This window comes from Zea mays, chromosome 2 (genome assembly GCF_902167145.1).
Source record: "Zea mays cultivar B73 chromosome 2, Zm-B73-REFERENCE-NAM-5.0, whole genome shotgun sequence".
Lineage (NCBI taxonomy): Eukaryota > Viridiplantae > Streptophyta > Magnoliopsida > Poales > Poaceae > Zea > Zea mays.
The window spans coordinates 182,420,184-182,431,991 of NC_050097.1; the positions used below are offsets into that span (position 1 = coordinate 182,420,184).

At 43.6% G+C, this 11,808-nt stretch overlaps 1 protein-coding gene across 2 annotated transcripts; it reads left to right on the plus strand.

Moving 5' to 3' along the window:
- The first annotated feature begins 8,585 nt into the window (after positions 1 to 8,585).
- LOC100282996 (ASC1-like protein 1) lies at positions 8,586 to 11,315 on the plus strand. Of its 2 annotated transcripts, XM_008669783.4 has the most exons (7): positions 8,586 to 9,106; positions 9,768 to 9,994; positions 10,082 to 10,237; positions 10,342 to 10,527; positions 10,658 to 10,842; positions 10,934 to 10,973; positions 11,056 to 11,315. In XM_008669783.4, the coding sequence occupies exons 1-6, from the start codon at positions 8,951 to 8,953 to the stop codon at positions 10,963 to 10,965; spliced, it is 942 nt and encodes a 313-aa protein (XP_008668005.1). In that variant the 5' UTR covers positions 8,586 to 8,950; the 3' UTR covers positions 10,966 to 10,973; positions 11,056 to 11,315.
- The last annotated feature ends 493 nt before the right edge of the window (positions 11,316 to 11,808 follow it).

An 11,808-nucleotide genomic window follows, 5' to 3' on the forward strand; every position in this document is an offset into this window, starting at 1 on the left:
GCATTTGGGTCCCTAAGACCATTGTTACTAACCTTGTAGGACCCAACAAGAGTTGGGTACCTAAAACCCAAGCCTAAATTGCCTTGCAGGTTTATGCATCTAGGGGCTCAAGCTGGATTATCGACAGCGGCTGCACAAACCACATGACGGGGGAGAAGAAGATGTTCACCTCCTACGTCAAGAACAAAGATTCCCAAGATTCAATCATATTCGGTGACGGGAATCAAGGCAAGGTTAAAGGACTAGGAAAGATTGCTATTTCATCCGAGCACTCCATTTCTAATGTGTTTTTAGTTGAGTCGCTCGGGTATAACTTGTTGTCCGTTAGTCAACTTTGTAATATGGGTTATAATTGCTTATTCACAAATGTAGATGTGTCTGTCTTTAGAAGGAGTGATGGTTCATTAGCTTTTAAGGGTGTACTAGACGACAAACTCTATTTAGTTGATTTTGCAAAGGAAGAGGCCGGTCTAGATGCATGCTTAACTGCTAAGACTAGCATGGGCTGGCTGTGGCATCGCCGTTTAGCACATGTGGGGATGAAGAACCTTCACAAACTTCTAAAGTGAGAACATGTGTTAGGTCTAACAAATGTAACTTTCGAAAAAGATAGACCTTGTGCAGCTTGTCAAGCAGGTAAACAAGTGGGAAATGCTCATCACAACAAGAACGTGATGACCACATCAAGACCCCTGGAGCTGCTGCATATGGACCTCTTCAGACCCGTCGCCTACTTCAGCATCGGGGGAAGTAAGTATGGTCTTGTTATAGTTGATGACTTTTCCCGCTTCACTTGGGTATTCTTCTTGCAGGATAAAACAGAAACCCAAGGGACCCTTAAACGCTTCCTAAGGAGAGCTCAAAATGAGTTTGAGCTCAAGGTGAAGAAGATAAGGAGCGACAACGGGTCCGAATTCAAGAACCTTCAAGTGGAGGAGTACATTGAGGAGGAAGGAATCAAGCACGAGTTCTCCGCTCCCTACACACCACAGCAAAATGGTGGGGTAGAGAGGAAGAACAGGACGCTCATAGACATGGCGAGGACGATGCTTGGAGAATTCAAGACGCCCGAGCGATTTTGGTCAGAAGCCGTGAACACGGCTTGCCACGCCATAAACTGGGTCTACCTTCATCGCCTCCTCAAGAAGACTTCGTATGAGCTTCTAACCGGTAACAAACCCAACGTTTCATACTTCCGTGTATTTGGGAGTAAATGTTATATTCTAGTGAAGAAAGGTAGGAATTCCAAATTTGCTCCCAAAGCTGTAGAAGGGTTTTTGTTAGGTTATGACTCAAATACAAAGGCGTATAGAGTCTTCAACAAATCATCGGGTTTGGTTGAAGTCTCTAGCGACGTTGTATTTGATGAGACTAGTGGCTCTCCAAAAGAGCAAGTTGATATTGATGATGTAGATGAAGAAGATGTTCCAACGGCCGCAATACACACCATGGCGATTGGAGATGTGCGACCACATGAACAAAAGGAGCAAGGTCAACCTTCTTCCTCAACAATGGTGCATCCCCCAACTCAAGATGATGAACAGGTTCATCAAGAAGAGGCGTGTGGTCAAGGGGGAGCACAAGATGATCATGTTATGGAGGAAGAAGCACCACAGGCCCCTCCAACTCAAGTCCGAGCGACGATTCAAAGGAATCATCCCGTCGACCAAATATTGGGTGATATAAGCAAGGGAGTAACTACTCGCTCTAGATTAGTTAATTTTTGTGAGCATTACTCTTTTGTCTCTTCTATTAAACCTTTCAGGGTAGAAGATGCCTTGCTAGATCTGGACTGGGTGTTGGCCATGCAGGAAGAGCTCAATAACTTCAAGCGAAATGAAGTTTGGACCTTGGTGCCACGTCCAAAGCAAAATGTTGTGGGAACCAAGTGGGTGTTCCGCAACAAACAAGACGAGCACGGGGTGGTGACAAGGAACAAGGCACGACTTGTGGCAAAAGGTTATGCCCAAGTCGCAGGTTTGGACTTTGAGGAGACCTTTGCTCCTGTGGCTAGGCTAGAGTCCATTCACATTTTGTTAGCCTATGCCGCTCACCACTCTTTCAGGTTGTTCCAAATGGATGTGAAGAGCGCTTTCCTCAACGGGCCAATCGAGGAGGAGGTGTACGTAGAGCAACCCCCTGGCTTTGAGGATGAACGGTACCCCGACCACGTGTGTAAGCTCTCTAAGGCGCTCTATGGACTTAAGCAAGCCCCAAGAGCATGATATGAATGCCTTAGAGACTTTCTAATTGCCAATGCTTTCATGGTTGGGAAAGCCGATCCAACTTTATTCACTAAGACGTGTGATGGCGATTTATTTGTGTGCCAAATTTATGTCGATGACATAATATTTGGTTCTACTAACCAAAAGTCTTGTGAAGAGTTTAGCAGGGTGATGACTCAAAAATTTGAGATGTCGATGATGGGCGAGTTGAATTACTTCCTTGGGTTCCAAGTGAAGCAACTCAAGGACGACACTTTCATCTCCCAAACGAAGTACACGCAAGATTTGATCAAGCGGTTTGGGATGAAAGACGCCAAGCCCGCAAAGACTCCAATGGGAACCGACAGACATGTCGACCTCAACAAAGGAGGTAAGTCCGTTGATCAAAAGTCATACCGGTCTATGACAGGGTCTTTACTTTATTTATGTGCTAGTAGACCGGATATTATGCTAAGTGTATGCATGTGTGCTAGATTTCAATCCGATCCAAGGGAGTGTCACCTTGTGGCCTTTAAGCGAATTCTTAGATATTTAGTTGCTACGCCTTGCTTCGGGATCTGGTATCCAAAGGGGTCAACCTTTGACTTGATTGGATACTCAGACTCTGATTATGCTGGATGCAAGGTTGATAGGAAGAGTGCATCAGGGGCGTGCCAATTCTTAGGAAGGTCCCTGGTGTCTTGGTGTTCTAAGAAACAAACTTCTGTTGCCCTATCCACCGCTGAGGCTGAGTATGTTGCCACAGGACAGTGTTGCGCGCAACTACTTTGGATGAGGCAAACCCTCCGGGACTTTGGCTACAATCTGAGCAAAGTCCCACTCCTATGTGATAATGAGAGTGTTATCCGCATGGCGAACAATCCTGTTGAACACAGCCGCACAAAGCACATAGACATCCGACATCACTTTTTGAGAGACAACCAGCAAAAGGGAGATATCGAAGTGTTTTATGTTAGCACCGAGAACCAGCTAGCCGATATCTTTACCAAGCCTCTAGATGAGAAGACCTTTTCCAGGCTGCGCAGTGAGCTAAATGTCTTAGTTTCGCGGAACTTGGAATGATTTATAGCATACATGTGTTTTATACCTTTGATCATGTTCCTTTATGCATTTTGTTGCTTATTTATGGTGCTCAAGTTGTACCCATGATCCTCGGACCTCACAAGTCCATTTGCAAGTGATGCACTTATTTAGGGGGAGGCATGCTACAACTTGACACTTTGAGACTAACCTTGTGTTTGAGTTTATTTGTTTTAGTCTCAAAAGTGGATTGAAAGGGAAAGGTGGACTTGGACCATGAAAGACTTCCACTGCACTCCGATAAGAGAGTAACTAATTCCATGTTCATCTCCATACTCTTATTGCCTTTTACTCTTATTTGAAGATTTTGGTGAGGCAATGGGGTTTAAGGGCCACAAATGATCCCGTTTTGGTGCTTGATGCCAAAGGGGGGGAATTAAGGCCAAAGCAAGAAATGGATCAGCTACCACTTGAGAATTTTGAAAATTGTAGAGTTAGAGCTTTTGATTTGTCAAAATACTCTTATGGTCTCTTATTGTCAAAAATTGGTCTCTTGTGGGGAGAATGTTTGATTATGGGAAAAGGGGGAGTTTTTGAATCTTTGATTAATTTCTCCTGGAATACCTCTCTCTATGCCTCAACAAGTGAATTTGACTTAGAGATAGGAAATTGAGTTTGATTTGCAAAAACAAACCAAGTGGTAGCAAAGAATTATCCAAATATGCCCAATTTGAATCAAAACAAATTTGTGTATGCATTCGTATTGAAGTTGCACTTCTTTTAGTTGTTTTTTTGTGTTGGCATAAATCACCAAAAAGGGAGAGATTGAAAGGCAAATGAGCCCTTGGGCCATTTCTAAGTATTTTGGTGATCAAGTGCCAACACAAATGGTTTAAGTGTGAAATTATGCCAAATGGTGGAAGAAGTGCAAATCAACACAAAGGTATGATTCTAGACTTAGTACATTGGTTTTTGTGTACTAACATATTTGTCTAAGTGATAGAATCAGAGAAAAGACAAAAGGAAAAAGAGTTGGGTGTGTACAGTCAACTGTTGTTCAGTCTGGGTGCACCGGACTGTCCGGTGGTGCACCGGACAGTGTCCGGTGCGCCAGGCTAGCTCTGGTGAAAAGGCTGCTCTCGGGAATTCGTCGGCGGCGTACGGCTAAAAATCATCGGACTGTCCGGTGGTGCACCGGACTGTCTGGTGAGCCAACGGTCGACTGCGCCAACGGTCGGCCGCGCAATCCGCGCGTGACGCGTGGCCGAGCCAACGATCTGATGGGGGCACCGGACTGTCCGGTATGCACCGGACAGTGTCCGGTGCGCCAACGGCTCCAAATCTTCAACGGTTGGCTACGCCAGAATAGGATAGCAATCAGCACCGGACTGTCCGGTGCACCACCCGACAGAAGGCAAGGATAGCCTTCCTGGATTGCTCTCAACGGCTCCTAGCTGCCTTGGGGCTATAAAAGGGACCCCTAGGCGCATGGAGGAGTACACCAAGCATTCTTTGATCATCTCTAAGCACCAAGTCTTCATTCTAGCGCGTTTGATTCCTTGTGATAGCAATTTGAGCTCCTTTTGAGTTGAGAACTTCGTGTGTGAACTTAGAGCTCAAGTTGTGACTAGTGTGCGTGTTCGAGCTATTGTTTTTGAGACTTGTGTGTGGGTTGCTTTTCCCTCCCTTACATCCGTGCTTCTTTGAGAACATCATTTGTAAGGGCGAGAGGCTCCAAGTTGTGGAGATTCCTCGCGAACGAGATATAGTGAAAGAAAGAAACATCGTGGTATTCAAGTGGATCCTTGGATCACTTGAAAGGGGTTGAGTGCAACCCTCGTCCATTGGGACGCCACAACGTGGAGTAGGCAAGTGTTGTACTTGGCCGAACCACGGGATAACTCGCGTGTCTTTTGTGATTGCTTTTCTGTGGTACTTGTGTTCACAAGAGCTCGCTATTTAGCCTACTAACACTTAACCAAGTTTTTGTGGCTATAAGTTTCATGTTTTTACAGGATCACCTATTCACCCCCCCTCTAGGTGCTCTCGAGAAGAAGAAAGCAATCCAAGCAACAAGAGCAACAAAAGAAACACAAATCACCCTCTCTCAAGTCACTAAGAACTTGATTTGATTTTGGAGCTTGGAGAGAATTTGATGCTTTGATTGTGTCTTTGAGTGTATGCTTTTGCTCTAGTATTGAATGAGAAGGTTGGAAAGCTTGGATGGTTTGAATGGTGGTGGTTGAAGGGTATTTATAGCCCCAAACACTATTCCAGTCGTTGCTGTCGATGGGCACACTGGACACTGCACTGTTCTCTGTCCGGTGAGTTCCACGTCAGCCGATCGTTGGGGTTTAGAGCTGTTGACCGTTGAAGTCTTCTATACTCTTGCGGCACCGGATAGTCTGGTGGCACATCAGACAGTCTGGTGCATTCTGACTTTGCAGACTGACTTCTGACTTCTGCTCTACTGACCACACAACAGTCAGCGTAGTACTGACTACGTTGCAGTCAGCGTAGTCGACTGTTGGGCGAAGTTGACCGTTGCCTCTTTGGCTCACTGGACAGTCCGGTGAATTTTAGCAGACGCGCGCTGAGAAAACCCGAGAGCGGCCAGTTCGCGGAGAGCTACAGCCTGAGCACCGAACAGTGTTCGGTGTGGCACTGGCTACACCAAGTCTTGTATGCTCCAAACTATATAGAATTCCCTCAAGTCTTTTTCTTTGTATGTTTATGTTGAACTTTATGCACCTGAGAAAATCATTCACTAGGCAAACTAGTTAGTCCATATGGTTTGTGATGGACGTCAAACACCAAAATCGATTATAGGAAATGTTGAGACCATTTCCATTTCAACAACCACCGAAGTGGTCAGGGCCAAAGATCCTGCCCAGGTTGCCCCTCCATCTGTCTCTCCCGATGGTCACATCGCTTCACAGGTGTCACGTGAGCCTTTCCCCGAGCCGTCGCACACGCATGCCCCTACTGCCCCAACGCCTTTAAAACGGGCAAGCTACAGTTACCTTCAAGCTCTCCTCACCCCGCACGCCCTTCCTTCGCCTCCCACCAAAAACCCGACACCCGTGAAGAGCTGCGATACCCGTCTGTGGGCTTGTCGTCTAATGAGTTGAGATTCCTTGCAGTCTCTTGGTGCGCTGCTCTCTTCCCGACTATCTCTAGGAATGGCAATGGGGATTTTATTGTCGGGTAATAGCTTTCCATCTGCGTCCACGTGACAAAAAATTTCCCTGTGGGGATTCTGCGAAGGCTTGCGGGGGACGTTTCTCCCAACCCCGTTCCCCGTGGGGATAAATCCCCGACGGGATCAAAATCCCTACTTAAATTATAATTAGAATATATATATATATATTTTGTTATTAATGTAAAACATCATCACTTATGCATATTATTAGCTTTAAAAAATCATTATGCGTACATCAAAATGAACATATTTGAACAGAGAGTGATGTCTTGATAAGGCAATTATTTATTTTTATCATTAACTAGTATACGAAAAATATGGTCACATGCTAATTTAACGGGTCCAGTGGGGAACGGGGATGCGGAATGCTTCCTCGTCCCCATCCCCATTTACCCGGCGGGGAAATAATTTTCTCCGTTTACATCCCTATGAGAAAAAAAACTCCCCCATCCCCATCGTCTAATGTAGGAATTCCCCGTAGAGAATCGGGGATCAGGACCCATTGCCATCTCTACCTATCTCTCAATGTAATCCTGGCTTATATTCTACTTGTTCGGTTTGAAGTGAATTGAATGTAATTAGAGGAAATTAAATCCCAATTTAATCCTCTCCAATTTCCCCTCAATCCACCCCATTGAACGAGGCAACTTCGTTGACTCCACAGCGAAGGCGATCCGACTCCATGTGCTGAAGGACACAAGGGGAACTTGCTCTAAGGAGCTGCATATCACTGTCGCGGCGTGCGGCATCCTACGTAGGAAGGTGAAGGCCATCAGCCCATGCGACCTTCCCGCTCTAGCGTGCGCTGTCGCGACCATAGTCAGGGTGACACCCTGATCGCCATTGCAGTCCCCACACTAGTGCAAGAACACTCAGCCATCTCGCAACATTTTGACGGCAAGTGCAGGAACATCGATCCTGCTCCCCCTACTTGTGCTCCCTCGTCTTTGGTTCTGGGTGTCTGTATGTCTACGAATGACAAGTCCGAATTCTAAGCCTTTTCATTTGGTCTCCTAGAATGCAGGGCCGGTCCTTAGAGGGGGCTGGGTGGGCGAGCACCCAGGCCCCAAAGTCAAGAGGCCCAAGTATGTATATATTTATAGCATATGGATAGGTTCTAGCCCATCAGGTTATAGCCTTGGGCCCATTAGTTAGACGCTAGGTCCTGCAGAACTGAAGCATCCATCATCTAGAGCGCCTCACGTGAATTTGGATCTCTAGCCAAGTAGCCGCTGTGGCCCACATCTTCAGTCGTCGTTGTAGTCATCGCTCTTCTCTAAAGTCTGCATAGTATATTTATATCTTCGGTCTGTAACCTAGTTATTTTGATGGCAACAAGCTAGGTAAGCCTGTGTTCGTCTTCGCGTTGGATTTTCATTCTAATTTTGTTTAATACAATCGTGGATATGCTAGTCATTACTCTATCCATCTCATAAAACAAGGCGCACATGTTTTTAGAAAAGTCAACATTTTAAAACTTTAAAATGCAATTCAACAAAAACATATAGTTTTAGTGTATGCATGTTATATACTTGAATTTATATTCAAAAAATAATATAAAGCTAAATTTGTATTTTTTGATATTATATTTTGAAAGAAATTAATGGTCAAAGTTTCACTTTAAAGACTTTGTCAAAAAATATACACCATATTTTATAGGATGGAGAGAGTATTTTAGAGATGACCAAAGAGGGTGATCAAGTGGAAGGGTTGTAACTCACCTATTAGACGGTGGATTGTCGATCCTTCAATATGCAGATGATTCTGTTATTTTTTAGACCATGATATTGAGCAAGGAAAAAATTTCAAGTTAAATTTGAGCTTTTTGAACAATTATTAGGTGTAAAGATCAACTTTAACAAAAATGAAATTTTGTGCTTTGGACAAGAAAAAAAGTTAGAATAGTATCATTCGACCTTTTTGGGTGTAAGTCAGGTGTATACCCTTTCTGTTACCTAGGTCTGCCATTGCTTTAAAAAAAGTTGACAAATAAGGATTGGAGGTTTTTAGAAGAAAGTAGTTGGAAATGCTCTTCATTAGCTGCAACCCAAAGTTTTGCACTTTTTCGCCCGTTCGCATTGAATCATTTCCCACATATAAAAAACAAGTAAGCTTGGACACCAGTGTAATAATACTAATGGGCGCCCAGATCTTAATAAAAAAATTCTTATCCTCCTCCGATTTTATGCGTTATTTTGTTTGCCAACCCACAGAAAAAGGCGGCAGTTCATCCGCTGCTGTTCCTAGTTCTCTCCACCCAGAAGTCGACCTCGTTGTTTCCTCCCTCCTGTCCCAAATCTCACCTCCTTCCAGTTCCAGCTACCGCTGCTCGCGTTGACTCGCCTCTTCCTCCATTCAGTGACTCCTTGGATCGGCTCAGGGACACGCACCAGCGTATTGTGTCGGCGCCGAATCTTGCGCGCATTTCGCGCTATTGTTGCCCCGGAGGAGTGGTTTGGATCCAAGAAAGTGATCGGCCTTCTTGGTTGGATCTCCTCCCGCAATGGCGGCGCTCCTGGAGCTGTTCCTGGGCTCCTCTCCCACGCCGGTGGACTGGGAGGCAGAGGTCTACCCGGCGTACGGGGACTTCGCCGTACTCCCCTTACTCGTCGCCTTCTTCCCCGCCGTCCGGTTCCTCCTCGACCGACTCGTCTTCGAGGTAATCAGCTGCTTTCTTGCATCTCAGAGGTTCTTGTATCCGAAATGCCCATGCTAGGTTGCGTCATTCGGGGATTGTGGTTTGTGCGGATTAGCAGCATTCATTTGGATTAACTTGGTTTGGTACACTCCTGAAACTGTTCATGGATCAGTTAGATGAACCAGATCATAAAAGAATTTGCCTTTTGCATTCATCTCTGCAATTGTGCAAGTCTTACATGCCACCGCTATACCAAATTTTTGGTGGATCAATTAAGTAGTAGAAACTGAAAAGTACTGCATGGTCTACCTTTTGTTATTAGATTTGTGCTGGAGTGGGTTTGGGAAAGGTATGCTCACAATGTGTTAGATTTTGTTTTCAAGTAGCACTGGCCTCCTTTAGTGCATCAACGATGCCTTCCTTTCGATATGTTTCGCCTGCCTTGGGATGTTAGGAGTCCCGTTTTTAGATGCCATTTGCATCTTCTTTTGCATAAGGTGACATATTTAAGCATTTTCTGCTGTAAAGTGTGTATTCCTTAGGATGTAGAATCTAGACATCATGTGTTGTACTTTTATGGAAACTTCCTGCTTACTGGTTATTACTGACCAAATGTGGGGTGAGTTAAAAATCTGCCTTCCAAGTGGTTGTGGATCATAATACTTTCTCATAATATTTACAGGTTTTAGCACGAAAATTTATATTTGGAAAGGGACATGATAAGCTTTCTGAAACAGATGACAGTAGAAAGAAAATCAATAAATTTAAGGAATCAGCATGGAAGTTTGTTTTTTTTCTTTCTGGCGAACTGCTTTCACTATCTGTAACATACAATGAGCCATGGTTTAAGAACACAAGATACTTTTGGATAGGCCCTGGTGACCAGATCTGGCCTGATCAAAAGATAAAGTAAGAAAGCATGTCTTCTCTTGCTCTTCCAAATTATGTTTCCCCCCAAGAAGATCCATCTTCAACGTTCCATTTTCCTTCTTCCAGACTGAAGCTCAAAGCTGTCTACATGTATGCTGCTGGATTTTACACATATTCAATTTTCGCTCTCCTGTTCTGGGAAACAAGACGTTCGGACTTTGGAGTATCAATGTCCCACCATATAGCAACTGTTGTTCTGATTATTCTTTCCTACATTTTCCGGTATTTTTTTAATAAAATTTCCTAGGAGAGGGTGATTGCCATTCTTTTGCAAACTGATACTAGCATCATGACCTAGCTGTATTGTTGTTGTGCCTATCAAACAGATTCGCTCGTGTTGGCACTGTTGTTTTAGCCCTTCATGATGCAAGTGATATATTCCTAGAGATTGGGAAGATGGCCAAGTACAGTAGCTGCGAGTGGCTAGCAGTTATGGCATTTCTTCTTTTTGTGGCATCGTGGATACTTCTTCGGCTCGTTATGTTCCCTTTCTGGATCCTAAGAAGCACAAGGTAAACAGCAATTATATCATGTAGGTTTTCTGGCATCTAGTGCTACTTCTAGCCATTTCACAGTACCACTAAAATCACTGGCATATTCTATCATTGATGATTTGATCTATCTCTTCCTTCTTTTGTTCAGCTATGAAGTGCTGCTGACCTTGGATAGGGAGAAGCATCGATTTTATGGCCCCATATACTACTATGTTTTCAACTGTCTTCTGTTCTCACTCCTAGTTCTTCACATATATTGGTGGGTACTGATATGGCGGATGCTAGTTAAACAGATTCAATCGAAAGGGCGTGTTGGTGATGATGTTCGATCCGGTCAGTGACCATTGTCTCTTTTTCCTTCATGGTGTTAGATGTTTTACTTCAGCAGCATCTTATTTACTAAAAACGATATACTATTGTACAGATTCTGAAGGCGAAGATGAGCATGAAGATTAACTTTTTAGGTTGAATGATTAACTGAAGAACTACATTGTGTGATACCTGCAGCAAGGCACACCTTCTGAACCTTTTTTTTTTCTTTTACAGAAGATATCCAGATATTGTAATTCATTAGGTCATATCATTCGTTCAGCATAGAAGATGACAACCATCATTTGGGAGTTGTCAATGAAGCCGCCTATCGGATGCTTTTTATCAAAACAGAAGTGCATTGTATTTATTTCACTAAACCATCATTTATAAGAGATACAGAATGATCCCTTGTTCATCCATTCTTGTAGCTAGACAGTTGATTTGCTTTCAAATCATGTAATTTGCTACAGAAGCTTAGTTGATTTCTTGGTGTATCATTCATTGTGATGGAAATGGAAATCTTGGGAAGAAGTTCCCAACAAGAATGTAACATTTGTACTTTTATTTCTGGAGGACCCTGTTTTTCTGCCACAATTGTCCAACAAAGATAAGCTCCTAAATATTCTAATAAGAGCATAGCGAAGAAGCCTAAGTGCAAAGGCAATAACATATACTCCTTCAGTCCTAAAATATAATTCGTTTTAGACTAATCACATATTTATTAAGTAACATACGAATGTAGTTTCTATATATGTCTATATTTATTATCATTTGGATGAATGTGGACAGAAAAAAAAAAGTAGAAAGACCTATTTTAAGACGGAGGGAGTATCATATAGCAGCTTTATAGCAGCTTTGACGTTCAATTGACATTTATGACACCCTGAGAAATAAAGATCCCCAAACATTAGACGGATGTAATAACCTGAAAGTTCTACAAAGAATCACTATTGAGCCTATCCAACCCAAGGACTGAATGACGTCAAG